This window comes from Puma concolor, chromosome C1 (assembly GCF_028749965.1).
Source record: "Puma concolor isolate L17-30 chromosome C1, mPumCon1.1.hap2, whole genome shotgun sequence".
In the NCBI taxonomy this organism is placed as follows: domain Eukaryota; kingdom Metazoa; phylum Chordata; class Mammalia; order Carnivora; family Felidae; genus Puma; species Puma concolor.
Window position 1 is genome coordinate 145,438,851 of NC_141674.1, and position 25,019 is coordinate 145,463,869.

The 25,019-nt window shown below is 34.5% G+C and overlaps 1 protein-coding gene and 1 long non-coding RNA gene across 6 annotated transcripts in view; one reads left to right on the forward strand and one right to left on the reverse strand.

Annotated features, from left to right (window-relative positions):
* The window catches only part of GALNT13 (polypeptide N-acetylgalactosaminyltransferase 13), a 554,292-nt gene that overhangs the window by 374,021 nt on the left and 155,252 nt on the right, over window positions 1-25,019 (forward strand). For all 5 annotated transcript variants that reach the window (XM_086718628.1, XM_086718629.1, XM_086718632.1 and 2 more), the window contains exon 9: window positions 4,801-4,981. In XM_086718628.1, coding sequence (XP_086574754.1) covers window positions 4,801-4,981 — 181 coding nt within the window. The remainder of the gene's footprint in view (window positions 1-4,800; window positions 4,982-25,019) is intronic.
* On the reverse strand, window positions 4,800-11,347 carry LOC147578479 (uncharacterized). Its single transcript, XR_015255229.1, has 2 exons — window positions 11,183-11,347; window positions 4,800-5,008 (listed from the first exon to the last, which is right to left on the reverse strand). It is a non-coding gene; the product is annotated as an uncharacterized LOC147578479 (long non-coding RNA).

A 25,019-nucleotide genomic window follows, 5' to 3' on the forward strand; every position in this document is an offset into this window, starting at 1 on the left:
TACAAATACCTGAGTACTTCGCTAAATCATGCTTTTCAGAGAGAGATAATGTGAATTCAGCCAAAGGGTTACTTTAATAATGTTAAAAAGGAAGATTGTATCATTTAGCCACCTTGTTTTTCATAAGCCATCAACCATGTCTAATGTTAATTGTTTGTGTTGTAACCCCCAGAGAATGTCCTCAATTCCCAACGCATGTTAAATAACCATTGCATTTGATTTTACTTGACCACTCTGCTTAGATTGATACTCAGAGTATTTCCTTAAAAAATGCTATTTAAAACCCCTTCAAAATATGTCTACTTCATCTCATCATCTGCCAGGAATGCTTTTTTTTAATATTAATCTTGGAAGTTAATTCTGAGTTATCCATTTTTTCACTCAACCAACATGCAATGATACCTCCTGTGTAACAAGCACTGGCTTGGCTCAGGGGTGCAACATTGACCAGATAGCTCCACTGCCCTTTTAGAGTCTACAGGCTAGTTGGGGGGGGGGGGCGCGGGGGCGGGGATGCACAGCAAAACAAATACAAATATTACAGATTGTGATAAGCCAAGAAGGAAATATACAAGGTGCTATTGCAGAAGATAACTGGGCTGGGACCCTTTAAATGTGGAAATTAGGGAAGAGCTGTCTGATGCAGTGATGTTTTAGCTAAGATGAGAAGTGTGGGAAAGAGGCAGTCAGGTGAAGGGCAGACAGAATTGTATTCCAGGTTTAGGGAAAGCCCTTGGTGAGGCTTCGGTGTGTACAAGGGTATGAGATTTGTTATTCTAGGAAATGGCAGAGGGCCAGGATCACCAGTGCTTATTAATAGAGGGAGAGACTCATGTAGGGTCTGAGAGGCCCTGCCTAAAGGATTTTGTTTATATTCACAGTTCAGTAAGAAACCATTGAAGTATTTAAACACAGAAGTAAAATTAAATAATTAAATTTTTAAAAGACTCCTCTGATTTCTCAGTACAAAACAAATTATAGGAAGCACCAGTGAGAGCACCAAGACAGTTAAGAGTCCATTGCAATTGACCCACAAGAAATGTTGGTGATTAGGACAAGGATGGTGACAGAGAGACAGGGAGAGATGGATACACTGAGAATTATGTTTATAGATAGTAAAGCCAGGATTTGTTAACAGATTAAATATAAGTGATGAAAGGGGCACCTGGGTGACTCAGTTGGTTAAGCATCTTGACTTCAGCTCAGGTCATGATATCAAGACTTGTTGAGTTCAAGCCCCACATTGGGCTCTGTACTGACACCTCAGAGCCTGAAGCCTGCTTGAGATTCTGTGTCTCCCTCTCTCTCTGCCCCTCCCCTGCTCACACTCTGTTTTTCTCTGTCTCTCAAAAAATAAAATAAAATGTTAATAAAAAATAAATAATATGTGATAGAAAAAGGAGAAATCAATAATGACTTCTCGGGTTTGCAAGGGAGAGAGGCTTCTGTTTTCTCTTTTATTTAGTTTTTCTTTTCTTTCCTTTTTTTTTTTTTTTTTTTTTTTGGATTGACCACATGAGTAAGTGGTGGCACTATTTATTCATGATTAAAAAGACAGACAGTGGATCAGTCAGTTGAGCACCGATTTCAGCTCAGGTCATGATCTAAGAGTTCATGAGTTTGAGCCCCACGTCAGGCTCTGTGCTGACAGCTCAGAGCCTGGAGCCTGCTTTGGATTCTGAGTCTCCCTCTCTCTGCCCCTCCCCAACTATGTGTTTGTCTCTCTCTCTCTATCAAAAATAAATAAACATTTTAAAAAATTATTTAAAAAAAGAAAGAAAGTAAGACCTGGCTGACAAAGCCAGGATGAATCTGCAGTTCCACTTCAGATGTATTTATTTATGTGTATCTGAGACACGCAAGAGGAGATACCCAGTAAATGTTTGGATGCTCAGCTCTGGATCCCAGAGGAGAGGTCTGAGCTGAGATGTCACTGTTGACTTTGTGAGTATTCAGATCCTATGTAAGGTCATCGGAGTAAATAAGACCACCTGGAGAATTAGTAAAGGAAGGTGGAGGCTAACATTTAAATATTTACAGTGAAAATATGTAAACATTGAAGTACTGGGAGGGAAAGCAAGACAATCTAAGAGAGGAGTCAGCTAGATAGATATTCGTCAAGGGAAAAGTTTGTGTTTTCCACCATGGCAGTTTTGAGGGAGCTGCAAAAACAAACAGCATTTCACTATGCATAGGGAGATGGATGAAAATTGAGGAAGGGAAACAAGGCATATCAATAAACATTTGAAGCTAATTTACAGTGAGAGGAAACAGAGAAATGAGGTACTTTGGACCAAGGGAAGAACTTTTTGTTGGGTTGTAATCTTTTTAGTTGTTTATCTCTTTAAGAATCTATTTGAAAGATAAGAGATTTTAGGTTGGGGTGCCTGAGTGGCTCAGTCAGTTAAGCATCTGACCGGTGAGTTCGAGCCCCACATGGGGCTCTGTGCTGAACTCAGAGCCTGGAGCCTGCTTCAGATTCCACTCCCGGATCATGCTCTGTCACTCTCCCTAAAAAATAAATAAACATAAAAGAAAAAAGATAAGAGATTTTAACAGATATTATATGAAGGTAGTCATAGTGTAGTAAGGAGCAAAATTATCAACATCTCAGGTAAAAATCAAAGGGAGAACCAGACCAGTGAAGTTCTTAAGACAGAGTTAGGCATAAAGTTGACTGACACAAAAGTATTGATTTGTCTTTGATAGAAGGATCAACTTCCTCAATTTTAATGGAATAGAACAGTGTAAGGATTTCATAATTCCAAGAAGGTTTATACATTTAATGCTACAAAGATGAGAGAGTTACCAATCAATTAAATACTTTGATTATTTAAGAAAGCTCTATCCTGTGTCTTGAGGGTAAGAGCGAGTTCCATTCTTCTTTTGTATTTCAGTTATATTTTATTCTTACATTTTAGGTTAGGCTGAAACTTCTTTCCTGTTAGCATTATGGTGTTTTGACAGTTAGAAAATGAGAAAGAATAGATTGCACATGTAATGCAATGTACAACACATGTACAAGCCGGTTGATGAATATAACTTGTCATTTAGCATCTTCCATCTTCTGGTAAATTGAATGTCTCTACTGCTACCCGAGCTCAACGACAGCCCTCTTCTAAGATGAATATTGCTTGAGAGGTCAAATGGAGAAAACTTTATCTTTCAAAAATAAGCAGTTCTCCTTAAAAGAACAATGTTAATTACCATATAAAACCCAGTCCTTTCAGGGAAGCCTGGGTGGCTCAGCCAGTTAACCATCCAACTCTTGATTTCGGCTCAGGTTATGATCTCACAGTTCATGAGTCCAAGCCCCGCACGGGACTCTGCACTGGCAATGCAGAGTCTACTTGGGATTCTCTCTCTCCCTCTCTCTCTGCCCCTCCTCCACTCATTCCCTGTCCCTTTCTCTCTCAAAAATAAATAAACGTTAAAAAAAAGAACAATGCTTCCAATATATAATGATAACTATGACTTGTTTATTGGGATAAACAACCTGTAGCACATATGCAATATATTATATGTAAGTAATAAACATACACATATGAGTGTGTGTTCTATGTTTGTATATATATATATATATAATATATATATATATATATATATATATAATATATATATATATATATATATAATATATATATATGTTTGTGCATGTATATATATATGTGTGTGTATATTAGTATATTTTATAGATAGCATGCATATACACATATGCTATTAGTATAACCTGTAGCTAAATAATGTAATTTTATAGAAATAAATGTGTTAGGGATACTTAATAATTAGCCTCAACTGCACGGTAAATCTAGGACACCAAGAAATACAGGCAAATGTTTTCTAAGAATTTACAGTTTTGAACAAGAGATAGTGAAGTAAACAATTGCTTACAAGACAGTGTAATCGCTTCTTCATGAAAGGATGTTTAAAGTACCAAAGTCACAACTACAAAGCCTCCCTACAGAACCTTCTAGAAGAAGTGATCTTGGAGATAGATTTTGAAGGATGCATAGATGGTGAGTGGATATAAAGGAGTCCTAGCACATTTTAATACGAATAATATATCCAAAGGTGTAAGATACTGCCAATATATGATAGCTGAAATTGACAGTCATTTAAAATGACTGGAGTAGGGGCGCCTGGGTGGCGCAGTCGGTTAAGCGTCCGACTTCAGCCAGGTCAAGATCTCGCGGTCCGTGAGTTCAAGCCCCGCGTCGGGCTCTGGGCTGATGGCTCAGAGCCTGGAGCCTGTTTCCGATTCTGTGTCTCCCTCTCTCTCTGCCCCTCCCCCGTTCATGCTCTGTCTCTCTCTGTCCCAAAAATAAATAAACGTTGAAAAAAAAAATTTAAAAAAAAAAAAAAAATAAATAAATAAATAAAATGACTGGAGTAAAATGAGTGGAGTATAATTGATTTTGCTTTAAACAAATTTAGATGTTTACCATGACATCTAACATGTATAATAAATTCATTAATTCATAGCAGAGTTTAGATACTAAATACTATTAAGTAGCGATTAGGTTGACTACTAGAAACTGAAAATTTGGTAGTTTAACAAAGGCAATGAAAAAATAATTGAAACTTACAAGTCCAACACTACAATATTTACAAATATCAAGCTCTTCTAAATTAGAATCCTTTGCCAAGCTAAGTATACCAGTTCTAAATTTTGTGTCCATCTGAGGTTTGCTTGAGCCATATAAGATCTAAAGATCTGGCCTTAGTTAGCCTCAGTTCCTTGTCAGACATTATTACTGCATTATTTACAATGATTGAGATAGGATTGCTTTTTTTCCACAGATTTGGCAATGTGGAGGCTCTTTGGAGATTGTGACTTGCTCCCATGTTGGTCATGTTTTTCGGAAGGCAACTCCTTACACTTTCCCTGGTGGCACTGGTCATGTCATCAACAAAAACAACAGGAGACTAGCAGAAGTTTGGATGGATGAATTTAAAGATTTCTTCTATATCATATCCCCAGGTAAACAATTCTAATATCTTTCTTCATCTGCAGGGAAAAATAAAATATTAAACATGCTATATATGTGTTTCATTATTGCTACTATTCCACCAGTTTAACTAAAATGTATTTTATCACCATAATATTACAGAAAATCGTATTTGAGAAGGTAGTACTATGAAGTCATTTTTCATCTCAAATGAGAAGGACTATACTTATCTCAAATGGCTAAATATTCCTTTTTCTTTGTTTCTTTCTTGGCACAAGTATTATGCCAGAAAAGTGGAGTAAGCAGAGAGATCTAAATTTAATTAATATGTATCAGCTCAATTTAAGAAAAAAAAAATTTTAAAAAGAAGTAAGACTTTGTTTCCTTATTTCCCAAATAAAGTTGGATAAGTTGGCAAGAAATTTTGTTAACATTTAAACAGAGATGTTCCCTACTGCCTAAATGATTTCCTAAAGATATAGGATGGTAAGTTACACAGATATAAAACTTTATCTTTTTAAAGAATATTAAATGATGTAGTAAATTACTCATTAATAGATATGTAGAAAAGCATAATATAGGATAGTAAAATATTATCCTACTTTAGTTACAAAAAGTAGATATGGAGATAGAAGTAAATGTAAGCTATCACTGGATGTAAGCAGTGCATGTGTAAATGTAAGCTAATAGGATTGTGAATAATTTATTCTTTTCCTTATATCTTTTTAAATTTTTAAAATAAAACATAGCATTTACTGTTAAATTTATTTGAAATGAATTTAAAGGGAAAATATATTTTAATAAAGAATTTAAAAATTGTTTTAAAGAATGTTACTAGCCATTAAAAAAGAAGAAAAATATAAAGTGTGAAAAAAAATCCCATACCTGAGTGGAGTGATTATGAATGATTTTATTTTTATAATTTTCTAGAATTTTCCTAATAGCTGTATTACTTATTTAAAAAAACAACCTCTGAGGCATTGCGTTGTTTTCTAAGGAAGTAACATGAGACATTATGAGAAAATACAAACAAGGAGAAGACATAGGGGCCTTCAAGATCTCAAAGTTTAGACAAAGAGACAGAAACATAAATTAATACAATGGGAATTCAACTGTATTGATAAAATAATTTTTTAAAATTCTATTTTGATAGCTTATGCATAGGCCTTGTGGTCATCAATGTCATCATTATGTAACCCACAAGAATACCAAACATTCATGCTTACATCTTCTCTCCTACATTATAATCTATTGAACGGTTTGGAAACACCAGTTTAGGTTCTGACAGGCTCTGATTTCTGAAAGTATATATGCGGCTGTGAAAATTCTTCTTCTACAGATAAAGGGACAATGAGCAGTATGAACTTCCTTGTTAAGATCCAGTATTACTATAGAAAAGAAAAATGAGAGCAATGCATGTGTAAATGTGTGATTAGGTGAAGGATTTTTCTTGCACATTTTCAAGCCTCTTCCATGTCAAGAAGCTATTGTCAGGAACACTATTTCACGCATAGATGTATTTCTCTTTACAGTAGAAAGCCAGTCCAGATATTCAGAGTCGCATTTGGCAAGAACATGTAAAATTCGTAGCAAGGCAGTGACATTTATATAACCTTTTCATTTTCTTTTGATAATGCCTTCTGAACCCAAATCATTACTTGTAGAAATATATAAGCTCAAATACGAAGAAAGGGGTAGTGGAAGAAAGAAATGTGCCATGTGTGATTATATACAACTTATATTCAGGAATAGAAGTATTTGAGAATAATTGCAACCATGTGTATTGTAGTCACCCATGATGAATATTATTTGTAAAAAGCAATGTGTTAGATTTTGAATAATTTCCCATTGAGTGAAAAAGGCAGATAAATAGTAGAACCATTTCTCAAACTGTAATGAAATGAAAGCCTTAGAGTTTAATGGGTAAAAAGGAACACTTGCTTTCTGGAACTATTGACTTTATGTTACTCAACAGGGACTGTTTGTATATTCTGGAAATCGTAGCTATCATTTGGAAGCTTGTTGTTCTTATGAAATGGGCTTATTTAAATCCAAAAAGGTATTTTGGAAAGCAGGAAAAGGACATTTGGGGAATATGCTAAAAATATCTAGGAACTTCTTCAGGGCGTTTGCGTTTTTGTATGTCTCTGACTGTCAGCGTGGCCAAGCATGGAACCTGCCTGCTGTAGTATGGGCAAGAAGGAAAAACCAAAAACACAAAACAATAAATTGCTTCTCAGTGAAAAAGGAAAGGAAGTAAGCTGGAAACTAGAGTTGGATGTCAAAAACAGTTCTAGCCCTAGACAGCTTTCAGCTCATCCAAAAATAGATAAAATGTGTTGTATTGGGGAAATCAAGACTCTGTCACTTGTATGGTGGTGAGCCTTTTTTGAGTGAATGACTATTTTAGTCATTACTGATCGTCTCTGATACTCTTAAAATCAACATCATGGATTTCTTTGCTATCATCCAGAATTGCTGGGATTCTGTTTTTCATCTCCTTGGGTAAAAGGAAAGTTTGTAAAGAGAGAAGGTGGTGTATGGGGATAGCAGAGAGATCCATGCGTGCACACCCACACTTAGACTTGCATCCTTTACTCTGATATACATACATGCACACAAACACACACAGGTATTTATGAAAAACTCTAAAAAGCTTATATTGAATTCTGTCTAATTCTCCAAAACTTCCTTAATAAGCGGGCTAAGGAAAATGTTATAATGCTTTCTAGAAGGACCTTTATGTATCTATTAATTTGCCCAAGATGTTTTGTGAAGAGACTCCCATTTTTTACACCCAAGGCTTCTATTAAAAAAAAATCTTGTTCTCCTCTTACACAGCTGTTCAAAGGGTGATCTTTAAGTGCTGAGCCTTTATGAATTGAATTCTGACAACTTTGTTTCCTTCCAATATACTCTATAAAATACTGCCTGTTTTATTGGTTGGTTTCATGCTTCAGCTCTGTCTTGAAAAGACTGGGTATTCTTTCTCTCTCAAAAGTGTATTGCCTATAGTTTTAATACCACAGCCAATCCATTATTACCATGTACCATATTGTTCTTTGTCTATTACTTGTCTCTTTATCCATAGTAGTTCAGAGACGTGTAGTTACAGTGTTTAGCAACTTTCCTGTCATTTTACAGTCCTAGAAAAACTGTGTGTTGAATAATTAGAAGAACCAACGAATGACTAAAGGGAATGACCAATGCACTTTAAAGGGAAGCCACTTTTGTTTCTTCTTTTCTACTGAATTCTCCATGGATGTCTGATCTGTGCCAGACTCCTCACAAGAACTGCAGCACATTGGAAGCTTTTGTCCCCCTTTCCTGACCTAACCCCTGAGTAAAGACCCACTTCCCGGATCTAACCCCTGATTTAGGACCCACTGATAAGAGGGAAATGAAAGCTACTCTTCATATATCTGTGATGTCTTATAGGTACTTATAGGTACTTAAAGGTACTCTTCATATATCTGAGTTTCCTCTCCAAAAAGAAGGTTCCATTGGTTTACTCGTGTTCTTAGGGAATTATGATTACACCATAACTATAGACACACACAGTAATATAATCCTACCTTCCAGGACTAATATAAAAGTCTAACAGGCACGATTTAGGCAAACAATAACATTCTGCAATAGAACAGCATAGTATAAGAGCCCATAAGCTTAAAATATGACTACTTTTACACATGTTGATTTTTATTTTTCTCATGGCCCCCATTAATTTAAAGTTAAAATGGGATGTATAGATAACTACGTATGTGAATTACTTTATCTGACTTTTTTGCAAAATATTTACTGTACATCCTAATTGTCTCAGCCTATGCCCATTAGCCATTGGCAATATTGATAGAGCTGGCTGTATCTAATTATGTCCCCCAAATGGATATATGAATGAAGAATAGAAATACTTTGAAATAGTGTTGAAGAATACATTTTCAACACTTGTTTAGTTTGCTTTCTGGCTGCCTTTTTGAGGATGCAAATACTAAAGCATCATTGATTTTTAAAGCCCTGTAGGCTCTTAAAGTCTGAGGCAGTTTTTACTAGTAATTGGGCTGTTACAGCTGGAGGCAATGTGATTGTCCTAGCAAATCCTTTGAAATGAAGTGATGTCAGCAGAAACCACTCTTCACAGAGCAACCCATTATAAATGCCCACATTTTTTTCCTATCAGTCACAGGTAAAAAGCTTAAGAACTTTAAAATACAGTATAGTCATAACACTAACCATGTATTTGAAATGCTGGATGCTCTATAAATATTGATTTTCTTTTGGGGGGAGATAGATTTCTAACTGTGTATCAAAGGACATGGTGATTAGAAGAAGCTGTCCTTATATAACCTCCAGTTGTTCTTCCTTTTCTTTTTTTTTTAAATTTTTTAAGGTTTATTAACCTTTCAGAGACAGAGAGACAGAGCACTAGTGGGAGAGGGGAAGAGAGAGGGGGAGACACAGAATTGAAAGCAGACTCTAGGCGCTGAACTGTCAGCACAGAGCCCAATGTGGGGCTCAAACTGACAGATGGTGAGATCATGACCTGAGCCAAAGTCAGTGGCTCAACTGACTGAGCCACCCAGGTGCCCCTGTTCTTCCTTTTCTTAATGAACCACTTGTGCTCTTGTTTTGAGCAGACACAAATTGAATATAGAATTTAAAGATCCCCCAAACATACCTTTAAAGGTATTTATATGTGACTGGGAAAACAGCTTATTTTCCTTTGGCAATTCTGTAGCATTTTGATCTGTATTCCAGATAAACAGACACCTCACATTTAGCAACACATCCTTGAACTTATTTTGAAGGTTAACTCTATCTGTTAACCTTTTAAAAATACTTTAGAAAAGTCAGTTCATCAGAGGCAGCCTTTGTTAGAAGCATCTTTGCATCATTATGAAAGTTTAAGATGTATGTTCCTTTCTATCTCTTGAAATTTTTATCTATGAAATACCAATGTTTTTCAGCATGCTGGTTTTTTGAAGATACAATATTTAATAACCAGCCCTTTGAATGTAGGTCCTAATTTCTTTTATGAGTCATAAAAATGTGGTTCCAGGCCGATTTGATGAGCACAGGTTTTGATGTTCTCCACAAAATATGCAGCATGCACATTTTTTTTTAAAATAATAGTCCAGGGATATCAGTTTTTGGTTGGGTTAACATGAATTCATCTCTAAAGAGTGCGGCAGTTCTGAACATAAAGTACATTTGCACCTGTGAATTTTGTATTTTTATTAATAAACACTTCTTCAGCAGCACCAACCATGTTCTCACCAAGTGCATAGGATATCAGGAGGAGGAAATTCTAAATCATTTTAATATGCTTGATTGTAATAGCACGTAATTCATGTATCTGGTTGATACTGTGAAATGCTAAATGTGGAAGAAAGGAATGATGGCTATACTCAATACTGTTGGTATTGTGGGTGGACAGCTGTTTTTCCTTTCTACAATTAATTAAAGACACTAGGTCAATTTTTATTGTTGGTATTTTATGGGTATTCATTTGTGTTTCTTTTATAATAATGATATTTTCATGCTTCTGTCTTCATTGGGTAGGTATTTATTAAATTCCTGATCTGCACTGTGCCAGGTAGGGAGGGTACAAACACAGAAAAGATGTTGCTTTTGCCTTTAAAAAGTGAACTGCCTATATCATCACAATTAATTAGTTTAAATGAAAAATGAAATTAAGTGCTTAGTACATGGGGAACACGCTGTCAAGATTTAAAAGGGATACTTATGTGAACGACCAACATTCTCCTTGATTTCTACTCTCACTCATAAGCATCAAAATCAAATGAATCTCTAAGTCTTTTCCCTTCTACCTGCTAAGTTTTCTCAAATCCTTTCAGTTATTCTTGTTCTTCCACTCATCTCAAATCCAGAGAAACTCTTGACCATCCTGATGGGTCCTCCTGCCTCAAAGCTTTGCCCACTTTTCACCCACTTTTACCATGTTGCTCAAGGACACTCCTGAAACTAAATTTCATTTGATCTCTCACTTACCTACCAAACTTTTAATGACTTAACAGAAAGTCAGAAATCTGGAATGTGGCCAGATCTGATGCTCACCCAGCCTTTCGTCCTCTATTTTCAACCCTAGCTTTCCACACACCAACCATGTGGAACTAAAGTCTCAACATGTTCCCTCCAGCTTTTAGAGTTTTGCATATGTCTAACATAGTATTTGATGTGTTAATAGTATTTGATGAGTTAATGAGTGAGTTTACCTCTGCATAAAGTGCCATCATCATCCACCGACATTCATGATTCATGTGTAATGTTTATTAGCGTTTTCGCGGGAACTCCAATGGCCTCCCCTGTTGTAGTATTTATGCATTTTTAAAGTATTTCTTCCCTCCACTAACCTGTGTGAATAAAGAGACTATATTTGTTGTTTGGTTAGTTGATTGGTTGGTTGGTTTTGTTTTTAGAGTTCATTGAACTCAATTTTTTCTTATTATATTTGTCAGAGGCAAAATATATGTTTCAGTCACCCCTGCTGTGTCCCACTGCTCCAAAATAACCCTCTGTGAAGCATTTGGTGCCTATCCTTCAAATCCTTTTCCTATTATTTGTATACATATATAGACATATATACATATATTAAGTAAATAAGATCATATAATAGATACTGTTTTAATTTCCTTTCAACTATATAGTTTGTCCTATAATGTTTTACACAGAATTCACATAAGATTATATCATTCTACCTTGGAACTAAATAATACTGTACTGCATGGATATATCAAAACTTATTTAATCATACCCATAGTGACAAACATTTGTCGGCTTGTGGTTGTGTGTTATTATAAGTTACAGAAGCGTTCTTGAAGCAGTATCTTTTGAACCTGGTAGGATTTGTCTAAACAACATAGCAACCTAAAAAAGAGTTGGTAGCAGACTACCTGGATTATTTCAGGTCCTGGCTCCACATAACCCCTCTCTGTATTTACTTAACTTATCTGCGCTTAGTTTCCTTACTGTAAATGAGACTTATAATAATTGGGCCTTCCACATAAAGATTTTTGAGACTTAAATGACAACTAGATATATAAGGCATTTTGGACAATGCTTGGCAACATTAAACACTCAATTAGTGCTAGATATTTGTTATCATTAGCCAGATATATTCATACAAGTAGATTTAGTGAATCAAAGAATATGTACATTTGTATTTTGGTAGAAATTTTCAAAACTTCCATCCAAAATGATTGTAACCATTCCACCAACGGTTCTTGAGCACTTATAATATGATATCACCACTCTAGATTTTTAATACTTTTTATTTTTGCATAGATATGTGTGTGCACATATATATGTGTATATTTATTTATATTTGCATATAGAATTAATACATATCTAGTTTCTTTTCTCATATTGCTACTAGGTATGAACATCTTTTTTATTATTACCTGGATTTCTTTTTATTCATAACTTTTGTTCACTTTACTATTGGATATCTTTTCCCTTTTATATATTCATAGATCTTTATGGATTTTTGTAACCAATATTTTGTATGTTATATACACTGCAAGTATTTTCTCCCAGACTGCACATGTTGTAATTTTTTTGTATATAAAAATATATCTTAAAAAAGAATTTAATTGTTGAAGTGAAATCTGGCTGGCTTAAACTTTATGGCTTTAGAGATTATTTTGTGTTAAAACAGACTGGCAAATTTCAGGTACCCCACTAATGTTTGTTGAGCGATTTAAGTTTGAGGTCAGTAAAATGTGCAGGATTTTTTTTTAAGTAGTCTGTGATCTCTCTGGGCAATAAATGGAAGTAGAATGCTAGAATCCGATAATTCTCCTTATGCAAAGTATTATCATTTTTATCCATGGAACATAAATAAAAGTATTAGCTTCAATAGTTACATCAGCTATAGCTAGTTAATCAGTTATAATAGTTAAAATTTTAAATAAATCTATTAAATGATTATATCAGTTCCCATTACAGTAATTATTTCCAAATATCTTGAATTGTATTCATGGTCCATAAAGTTAATAAACAGATGATATAAATAATGTTTATTGAATGCTACAAAAATATTGAATTTGAACAGTAAGGGTGGATCATTGTACCCTCAGAGTCTTTGATTAACCAATCAACAACTCAGATAATTAGTCCCTGAAATAATTTTATCATTACCAAATCTGAGTAGTTTCAAGTATTTCTAGAGTGAATAAATATTACTTAAGCTCTAATATAGATTTATTCACATAATTATCACTACCTCCTAGGATTTAGATATCAAAATTATTCATACATTTAGTTTTTGGTTCATCTTTAAATGAAAAATGTATAGCCCTAGTCTAATCAGTGTGTGTGTGTGTGTGTGTGTGTGTGTGTGTGTGTGTGTGCAACTTCTGCAATATTCTGAAGTTTCCAGTAAGTAAATTCTACCTCATTTAGATTGGATGCTCATGATTAATTTTCATTTCCTTAAAGCTTGTTCAACTAGTCAGAATAGGACATTACAATGTTTTTCAAATTGGTGTAAACGATCAAGAACACTTGTGTAAGATGGATGGATTTTTACTCTCAGAAGTTGGCCAAGAGTTTTTATTGATGTAAGAGCATTAAATATGGATCAAACATGATTCAGGTGCATACAGAGGTTTTCCCATACCTACTTTCATCTTGTGATCTTCAGAGTGCCCCAATTTTACTATATAATTTTAGCATAACTAAAATTGAACAGCTTAACACTTATATAATCAATTACATTAAATGTCGATTCTAATTCTTACCTCAGTTGAACAGCTCATTCTGACACTCAGCAGCAGTCATTTACATAAAGTTATTGGCGGTCAGATGGTTACAAATTGCAGATTTCTTTTCTTTTCTTTTCTCAAATTGCAGATTTCTTGTTTTAAATGCTCTCAGGCTAAGTCCCCTGCATTAGGTGTTCTGGTGGATTATCTTTACCTGGATTTCTACGTTATCATCATCTTTAGCTGTTTTAAATAACAGTTATTTACATATACTCTTAGGAGAGTGAGCAGAGTCAAAGATAACTTTCAGAGAATTAGGAAACACAGTCTTTTCTAGATCCAATAATGATAGAATGTGGATTAAACTCAGTGTGCTAAGTTGAGGCTCTTTAAAATAATTCTTGGCAAAAATAAAACAATACAAAAAGGAACTAGCCACATGCTAGCCTACCAGACAGTAAATACTATGACATTGGGTGCCTAGATGGCTCAGTAGGTTAAGTTTTTGACTCTGTTTTAAGCTCAGGTCATGATCTCACAGTTTGTGGGTTTGAGCCCCGCATCAAGCTCCATGCTGACAGTGTGGAGCTTGCTTGAGATTCTCTCTCTCCCTCTCTCTTTGCCCCTCCCCTGTTCACTCTCTATCTCTCTCTCAAAATAAATAAACATTTAAAAAAAAAAAAAAAACAACTACTAACGATAGATTACCTTAGCATCCTAATAACTTACAGTCTTTTGGGAGTAGCTCTCCTTTAGCGTGTTAACACAAATTATCTAGAAAATAAAAACTATTTTTAGTAGTTATCTTTATTCAATGAGGTTATAAGTTAAGGAGAGCTTTGCAGCTAATCGTTGGTAGAAAAGAATGTGGGGCAATAGTTATGGGCCAGAATCGAAAGGTGATTTACACAGGGTGAGAGTTTTGCAAAGGAAAGTAGAAACAATTTCTGAAAAGGTAAGATGCCTATTTAACAAATAGGCCTCTTGCATGTTTCCACCAGAAGCAGCATTAATATGAAGTAGTTATAGTTAATGTGGGGTTGTCAGTGCCTTAAGACAGGTGGCCACCATATTGACAACCATCTATGAGCCCCCAGATGTGAAAGCTCTACTTTAGACAGTTTGCACACATACACATAGATTTATTAACACATAATCAATGAGGTAAGTAGTAATTATGTATTAATTGCCTATAAGTATTGATGTTTAAAAAAAATTTTTTTTACATTTATTTATTTTTGAGAGACAGAGAGAGACAGTACGAGCAGGGGAGGGGCAGAGAGAGAGGGAGACACAGAATCAGAAGCAGGCACCAGGCTCTGAGCTGTCAGCACAGAGCCCAACACGGGGCTCGAACCCATGAACCGTGAGATTATGACCTGAGCCGAAGTCGGACACTCAACTGACTGAGCCACACAGGTGCCCCATAGAAGTATTGATGTTTTAATTGCAAGAGACATGAACAAAAATTAAGAGATTATTCTTTTTTTAATGTTAATTTTTGAGAAAGAGAGAGAGTGTTAGAGAAAGGAGGAGGGGGAGGGACTGTGAGAGGGGGACAGAGGAGCCAAAGAGGACTCTATGCTGACGGCAGAGAGCCCAGTGTGGGACTTGAACTCACTAACTGTGAGATCATGACCTGAGCCGAAGTTGGATGCTTAAGCCATCCAGACACCGCAAGAGATTGTTATATTTTACAAATAGATTTAAAGTGACAAAACAATGAAGATCTCAGATTAGCATTTATCTTTGGTTAGTTTGGCTGAGCAAGTTAAATTTTAAATAATACATGATATTAGCAATTTGAATTAAGGCATATTCTAAACATGGAAATAGCGATAAAATATATCTAACAGCTAAACTTTTCTAATGTATATTGTTGAAAATAAGATAAATGAAATTACAGTGATGGTGTTCTTATGACTGAAAGTTATTCTGTCAGAATTGTCATTACTAAATGAGCTCCATTGTGACATTATTTTAATTTTTAAACTGTTTTGTATTATAAACTGCACATTTTTGGCACAACATCTCAGTTAAAAAAATTTGAAAACTTAGGAATTTTTCACAACTTAGTAATTTAGGAAATTCTATTCTTTCAGCGCAATTTAATTATATTTCCAATAAAAAATTCTTATTGGAATTAAAGAACATAGATCTCAAGTGTCTGAATAAGTTATTTAATTGATCAAAATGAACGTTCCAAATTAGATGTAACTGTATGTAACTAGCCTTCGATCTATGATATATGAACAACAGTGGAAAGAAGGGGGGGCTTTGATTGAGAAATAAGGTAAGAGAGGGTGCAATGTTATTACTAAAAGGGGATATTATGTGGAAAAGCTCAGGCATTTGTATAGATTCAGAAGATAAGAAATTATAAGCAGACAATTTTAAGTTCTTGACCAAGAAGCTTTCCAGAAATATAATGAATTGGTTTGCAATGCAATGAGTTTCTTGTCTATGGAAATATTCAAACAGAGCCTAGATGTCTGTCTTTTAGAGACGCTTTAATGAGAATTGAGTAAGAGGCTGGATTTTGTTATCTGAGAAACTTTCATATCAATGAATAAAAACACATTATATTTATTAGCCCCTGGTTTAAAATTGAAAAAAAAAAAAAAGCAGATTTCAACTCAAAATGAACAACTTCTAATAAATTTTTCAACCATGTACAGGAAGTCTTGAAAAAGGATGACTATATGTCCTTGTTTATTTGGGACAGTCATGGTGCATATCTGTTATCTGGGCATAATTATTAATAGCGTCCCCTTTCACTCATAACACTGTCCTGATTTGAACAACAAATTATTTAGTCATTTTACTTATAAAGCATTGAGTAAATTGTATGTGGAAGTGACTGCCTCTGGAAGGGTCTAAGTGGACTGATAGAAATAGCAATCATTATGGCATTGAGCGGGACAAGACTTCTATGCCGGCAGATTCTTGTCTTACCAAAATCTAGAGAAAATCCCTAAGTGTTTCAGACTTTTGAACTACCAGTTTCTAGTAAATGCTCTAGTTCTGCGACCTCTCTGACACCCAAAATAAATGCCCTTCCTTGAAATTCTATCCACAAAGATATGATTAGTTTTTGAAAAGCTGTCTCTTTGAAGATAAACTGATGTCACTGAATTCTGATTCATCTTGATAATGTATTTGCCAATATCTTCCTATTAATATGTCTGATTATAGTAGGGTTACTTTTTTTCACTTTTTGTATATAGTAAGTTTAAACTTTCATTTACACAGTAGAATATAAACTTATTCAATTTCTTGGCTATTCCAGACATAAAAGAAAAATTGTGCCGATATGCATATATGAAATATATATAGTGATGTAAGAGTATATATTTTACCACATAATAGAATGTATGTGTGCATATATGTGTGCGTTTATGTATATATATCTCCACATGAGAAAAATATACAGATGCATAAACATATATATTTTACTAGATTCAGAATTGTTTAGGAGACACTGACTTATTTCTATCTGATTTTTTGACTGTTTAATACATTGTACTTTCCCTGGCAATAATAAAGTACCTTACTTTAAATATATTGAAAGGTAGGAGCACCTGGGTGGATCAGTTGGTTAAGTGTCTGACTCTTGATTTTGGCTCAGGTCACGATCTGATGGTCATGAGATTGAGCCCTGCAATGGGCTCTGCACTGAGCATGGAGTCTGCTTTGGATTCTATCCCCTTTTCTCTCTGCCCCTCCCTCACTCTCTCTCTCTCTCTTTTTCTCAAAATAAGTAAATAAGTATTTAAAAATAAATAAGCAAATAGGAAGATAAAGCCATATAAAATTCTCATTTTGATTGAAAAGGTTACAATATAATGATAGATTTTCCTACAAGTTTGGAAAACTAAGTAGACATGCCATAATAATATAATGCTAGTACCCTTCTTTCCAAAGCTCAAAAGTTCTCCTATGAAATTATTTTGTAATCCCAGACCATTATGAAATCCTTCTTCTTGAGAGAATAGGTATAGCAGATATCCATGCACCTCCTCACTCCCTCCATTAAAATCCTGTGCAATCTATTGTAATTTGTATTTTATCAACCCCCAAATTACAAAATCATATTTTCCTCTTACTGATGTTTATGTGTGCCAGATAGTTGCACATCTTGATGCTTATGTGTTCACCAATGAAACACATAAATCAGATGAAATGTTATCAAATATAAATATTTTCCATAGTCATGGGTCCTATTTTTGATAAAGTACATGTAATATCAGAGTTAACAATTATTTCTGTGAATATGGTGAATCATTATTTGAAAACTGGACATTTTCAAGAGAAGTTATATATCGAGGTTAGATGTTTCCCTGCCAAATCTGTAAAGTACACAATTAGAATATAATTTATCATCTCAAATTAATAGTTAACCAATCTAGAGTCTCCACTTTTGACAATGAAAATATAATTTCTTCATTGTCAAATAAAATAAGAACATTTGGAAGCCGATGCTGATTGGCTGAAAACGATGCAGGAAGATTTTGCGTGGACTGTGCTTGACTTTCTTCCATTGGACTTTCCTGTGTTTAGAGTCACTGTATTTTATTAATGAAGAGACAAACATGGAAGGAAAGCAATGAGGTGTGGGCTTCTTGGCAAATTTCTGAGTGTAGGTTCAACAGGAATGTTGCCCAGAAATGTTCGTTTATGTCAGACCCCACAGTGTACTTGGAAGCCTTTTACCCCATGGCTGTCTGTAAAGAGTAGTAGAGGAGGGTGGTAGCTATGAAAGAAAAATTACAAATATATGGTCTAACAGAAGCTGTGGGATAAAAGCTGTGTTTTATTTGTAAATATACTAGTTTCTTCTATGGCCCACTTTCTCCACTCTCACTGTACACAACTTTCTTTTTTTATTTTTTAAATTTTTAAAAAAGATTTATCTCTTTATTGAAGTTCAACACAATTCAGAAAAGTGCACTATTTTTAAGTACGTAGTTCAATGGATTTTCATACCCCAAACGCACCTGTGTCACCAGGATCCAGATCAAGAACCACATCATTTCAAAGCCGCTTAACCTCCCTTGCTCCTAGAGCCCCTCATGCTCCTTCTGGTTGCTATGTTTTTATAAATCCTGACTTCTGAGATCATACATTTGCCTATTCTTAACTTTTACATTAATGGAACTCTACAGTGTGTGTTCATCTGTGTCTGGCTTCTTTTGCTGGGCCTAATGTTGTGTAGATCAGCCATTCTTATTGTTATGTAGAATTCCATTATGTGACTATAACATACTTTATATTGATTCCCTTTTTGTTGATGGCATTTGAGCGGTTTCCAAGTTTGAGGCTGTTGTGAAAAGTCTTGAGAATTTATGTACTTGTCCTTGGATGAACATATGAATGCATTAATGTTGATATGTTCCTGGGAGTGTAATTGCTGGATCATAAAATTTATAGCTTTTTTTTTTTTTTTTTTTTTTACATAAAACTTACATGGTTTTTTTTCTGATTATGGGTTTTCTTTTCTTTTCTTTTAGTTGAGTATAGTTGACACACAGTGTTACATTAGTTTTGGGTGTATGACTTCATGATTTGACAAGTTTATGCATTATGCTATGTTCACTACAAATATAGCTACCATTTGTCCCATTACATTGATATTACAATTTCATTGACTCTATTCTTTACGTTCTTCTTTTAATTCCTGTAACTTCCATTCCATAACTGGAGGCCTATATCTCCTTCTTCTTTTCACCCATTTTGCTGAACCCCCATCCTCCTCCCCTCTGACATCAATCAGTTTGTTGCTTGTGTTTATTGTTCTGCTTCTGCTTTTTGTTTTTTTTTTTTATTTTTGATTTTTGTTGTTTCAAATTTTTATTTAAATTATAGTTAGTTAACATGACTGTAATATTGGTTTCAGGATTAGAATTTAGTGATTCTAAATATAACAGCCAGTGCTCATCCCAACAAGTGTCCTCCTTAATACCCATCACCCACTTATCCATCCTCTGCCCACTTCCCTTCCATCCACCACAGTTTGTTCTCTGTGGTTAAGAGTTTCTTATGGTTTGCTTCTCTCTCTCTTTTTCCCCCTTCCCCTGTGTTCATCTGTTTTGTTTCTTAAATTCCACATATGGGTGAAATCATTTGATATTTGTCTTTCTCTGACTGATTTATTTTGGTTAGCATAATACACTCTAGTTCCACCCACTTCATTGCAAATATCTTCTCCCATTCCGTAGGCTGTCTTTAGTTTTGCTGATTGTTTCCTTCACTATGCAGAAGTGTGTGTGTGTGTGTGTGTGTGTGTGTGTGTGTGTGTGTTTATCTTGAAGAATCCCAGTAGTTGATTTTTGCTTTTGTTTTTCTTGCCTCCAAAGAAGTGTCTAGTAACAAATTGCTATGGCCAAGGTCAAAGAGGTTGCTGCCTTTGGTTGCTTCTAGGATTTTGATGCTTTTCTGTCTCAAATTTGGGTCTTTCATCCATTTTGAATTTATATTTGTGTATGGTGCAAAAAGGTGGTCCAGTTCCATTCTTCTGCATGTTGCTGTCCAATTTTTCCAGCACTATTTGTTGAAGAGACCATCATTTTCCATTGGATATTCTTTCCTGCTTTGTCAAAGATTAGTTGACCATATAGTTGTGGGTCTATTTTTGGGTTTTCTATTCTGTCCCATTGATCTATTGGATCAATGTCTGTTTTTTGTGCCAATACCATACTGTCTGGATCACTACAGTTTTGTAATATAACTTGAGGACCAGAATTGGGATGCCTCTACCTTTGCTTTTCTTTTTCAAGATTGCTTTGGCTATTTGGGATCTTTCATAGTTCCATACAAATTTTAGGACTGTTTGTTCTAGCTCGGGGAAAAATGCTGTGGTATTTTGATAAGGATTGAATTAAATGCGTAGATGGCTTGGGTAGATATTTTAACAATGTTTGTTCTTCGAATCCATGAGCATGGAATGTTTTTTTTTTTTTTTTTTCATTTCTTTGTGTTACCTTCAAATTCTTTCATAAGTTTTCAATAGTTTTCAGCATACAGATTTTTTACCTCTTTGGTTAGGTTTATTCCTAGGTATCTTATGGGTTTTGAAGCAATTGTAAATGGGATTGATTCCTTGATTTCTCCTTATTCTGCTTCATTATTGGTGTATAGAAATGCAACACATCTCTGTACATTGATATTATATCTTGTGACTTTACTGAATATATCACTTCTAACAATTTTTGGGTGGAGTCTTTCAGGTTTTCTACATGGGATATCATGTCATCTGCAAATAGTGAAAGTTTGGCTTCTTCCCTGCAATTCTGATGTCTTTTATTTCTTTTTGTTTTCTGATTGCTGAAGCTAGGACTTTCAGTACTATGTTAAATAACAATGGTGAGAGTGGACAAGCTGTTTTGTTCATGACTATAGAAGAAAAGCTCTCAGTTTTTTCCCATTGAGTATATTTGCTGTGGGTCTTTTGTATATGGCCTGTATGATGTAAAGGTATGTTCCCTCTATCCCTACTTTGTTGAGGGTTTTTGTTAAGAATTGATGCTGTATTTTGTCAAATGTTTTTTTTTCTGAATCTATTGAGAGGATCATATGGTTCTTTTCTTTTATTAATGTGGTGTATCACATTGATTGATTTGTGAATATTGATCTACTCCTGCAGCCCAGGAATAAATTACACTTGATTATGATGAATGATTCTTTTAATGTAATGTTGGATTCAATTTGCTAGTATCTTTTGAGAATTTTTGTATCCATGTTCATCATGGGTATTGGCACATAATTCTTCTTTTAGTGGGGTCTTCGTCTGGTTTTGGAATTAAGGTAATACTGGCTTTATAGAAGGAGTTTGAAAGTTTTCCTTTAATTTCTAGTTTTTGGAATAATTTCTGAAGAATGGGTATTAACTCTTCTATAAATGTCTGGTAGAATTACCCTGAGAAGTCCTATGACCCTGTACTGTTGTTTGCTGGGAGATTTTTTATTACTGATTCAATTTCCTTGATAGTTATGTGTATGTGCACATTTTCTAGTTCTTCTTGTTTCAGTTTTGGTAGTTTGTATGTTTCTAGGAATTTATCTATTTCTTCCAGATTGCCCAATTTGTTGGCATACAATTACTCATAATGTTCTCTTATAATTGTTTGTATTTCTTTGGTGTTGGTTGTGATTTCTCCTCTTTCATTCATGGTTTTATTTATTTGTGTCCTTTCTGTTTTCTTTTTGATAAGTCTGGCTAGTAGTTCATCAGCTTTATTAATTCCTTCAAATAACCAGCTCTTAGTTCCATTGATCTGTTCTACTGTTTCTTTGTTGTTGTTGTTTCTATATCATTTAGTTTTACTCTAATCTTTATTATTTATCTTCTGCTGGCTGTAGCCTTTATTTAATATTCCTTTTCTAGCTTTTTTGGGTGTAAGGGTGGGTTGTACAATTGAGCCTTGTCTTGCTTTTGATGTATTGCTATATACTTCCCTCTTATGGCTGCCTTTGCTGCATTCAAAGTTCTGGATTATCATGTTTTCATTTTCATTTGCTTCAGTGTATTTTTTTTTAATTTCTTCTTTAATTTCCTGGTTAACGCATTCATTCTTTAGTAGGGTGTTCTTTAACCTCCATGTATTTGTGGTCTTTCCAAATTTTTTGTTTTTTTAAAGATTCCATGTATGAGTGGAATCATATGGTATTTCTCTTTCTGACTAGCTTATTTACATAACATAATCCCCTCTAGGTCCTTCCATGCCTCAAACAACACAAACTCATCCTTTTTTATAATTCTATAATATTCCATTATGCATATATGCCACATTTTCTTTATCCATTCGTATATTGAAGGGTACTTAGGTTGTCTTTGTGTCTTGGCTATTGTAAATAATGCTGTAATAAACATAGGGGTGCATATATCTTTTCAAGTTAGTGTTGTATTTTCCCTGAGTAAATGCCCAATAGTGAAATTATTGGATCATATGATATTTCTATTTTTAATTTTTTGAGGAAAATACTATTTTTCACAATGGCTATACGAATTTACATTCCCACAATAGTGCATGAGGATTCCTTCTTATCCACATCTTCACTAACACTTACTGTTTCTTATCTTCTTGATTTTAGCCTTTCTAATAGACATGAGGTAATATCTCTTTGTGGTTTTGATTTTCATTTCCCTGATGATAAGTGATGTTGAGCATTGTTTCATGTGTCTGTTGGCCACCTGTAGGTTTTCTTTGGGAAAAATGTCCATTCATATTTTCTGTCCATTTTTAAATGGGTTTTTTGTATGCGTGTGTTGAGATGTATGAGTTCTTTATATATTTTTTATATTAATCCTTATTGGATATATCATTTGAAAATATCTCTCCCACTCAGTAGGTTGTCTTTTTGTTTTGTTGACTGTTTCCTTTGCTGTGCAGAAGCTTTTTATTTTAATATAGTCTCAGTAGTTTATTTTTGCTTTTGTTTCCCTTGCTTTAGGAAACATATCTAGGAAAATGTTGCTATGTCTGATGTCAGAGAAATTATTGTCTGTGTTCTTTTGTAGGATTTTATGGTTTCAAGTTTCATGTTTAGGTCTTTAATCCATTTTGAGTTTATTTTTTGTATGATATTAGGAAATAATCCAGTTTCTTCTTGTACATGTAAGTGCTCAGTTTTCCCAGCACCATTTATTGATAAGACTGAATTTTCTCCATTGTTTATTCTTGCTTGCTTTGTCATAGATTAAGCGATCATATAAACATGGGTTTGTTGTAGGGCTCTCTATTCTGTTCCACTGATCTGTGTCAGTTTTTGCACCACAGCCACACTGTTTTGATTATAGCTTTGCAGTGTATCTTGAAATCTAAAATTGTGATACTTCTAATTTTGTTTCTTTCTCAGGATTGCTTTGGCTACTTGGGATCTTCTGTGGTTCCATAAAAATTTCAGTATTATTTGTTCTAGTTTTGCAAAAAATGCTATTAGTAGTTTGATAGGGATTGTATTGGATCTGTAGCTTGCTTTGGGTCATGTGGACATTTGACAATATTAATCCATGAACATGGAATATTTTTCCATTTCATGGTGTCATCTTCAGCTTCTTTCATCAGTGTTTTATAGTTTCCAGAGTACAAGTTTTTCACTTCTTTGGTTAAGTTTATTCCTAGGTATTTTATTCTTTCGGTGCACTTGTAAATGGTGTTGTTTTTTTCTCTTTCTGTGACTTTGTCATTAGTATATAGAAAAGTTGCTAATTTCTGAGTATTAATTTTGTACCCTATGGCTTTACTGAATTCATTTATTCTTCAAGTAATTTTTTGGTGGAATATTTAGGATTTTCTATATAGTGTCATGTCATCTGGAAATCATGAGTTTAACTTCTTCTTTACCAATATGGATACCTTGTATTTCTTTTTCTAGTCTGATTGCTGTGGCTAGGACTTCTAGTATTATGTTGAATAAATGTGGCGAGAGTGGACATCCTGTCTTGTTCTTGACCTTAGTAGGACAGCTGTTTTTCACCTTTAAGAATGATGTCAGCTGTGGGTTTTTCATATACGGCCTTTATTATGTTAAAGTATGTTCCCTCTAACCCCATTTTGTTGACAGTTTTTATCATGAATGGATGTTGAATCTTATCAAATGTTTTTTTCTGCATCTATTGAGATTATCTTATGATTTATTTTTCATTTTGTTAATGTGGTATATTACATTGGTTGAATATTGAACAATCCTTGCATCCCAGGAATAAATCCAATCTGACTGTGGTGAATATTCTTTTTAATGTATTATTCTGTATGGCCCACAGGTTTCTTAATTATCTTTTCAAAGGCCAGTCTAGTCTTCCCTAGGCATGGACCAGAGAGGCTAAAGAAGGCTCTTTTATTCTACTTTCAGATGCCATGCCATTCTGGTACTAAAAGCCAGATATTTCCCTGACAAACCTGTCATCCAAGATTCTGTATTTAATTTGAACTCCATCCCAGATCACACTCGTAGGGACATTGACATTGAAAGGAGGTTTTGTTTTTGTTTTTGTTTTTGTTTTGCTTTGTTTTGTTTTACCTGTAGAGTCAGAATCCAGTAATAGCTATATAACCTAGAACAAATTATGTAATCTTTTTTTCAAGTTTATTTTATTTATTTTGTGAAAGAGAGAGAGAGAGAGGGGGTGAGCAGGGGAGAGGCAGAGAGGAAGGGAGAGAGGGAGAGAAGGAATCTCAAGCGGGATCTGTGCTGTTAGCACAGAGTCCAAAGTGGGGCTCAATCTTATGAACCATGAGATCATGACCTGAGCTGAAATCAGGAGTCAGGCACTTAACCACCTGAGTCACCCAGGCACCCCTGTAAGCTTTTTATGCCTTAGTTTCTGCATCTATAAAGTAGGGATTTT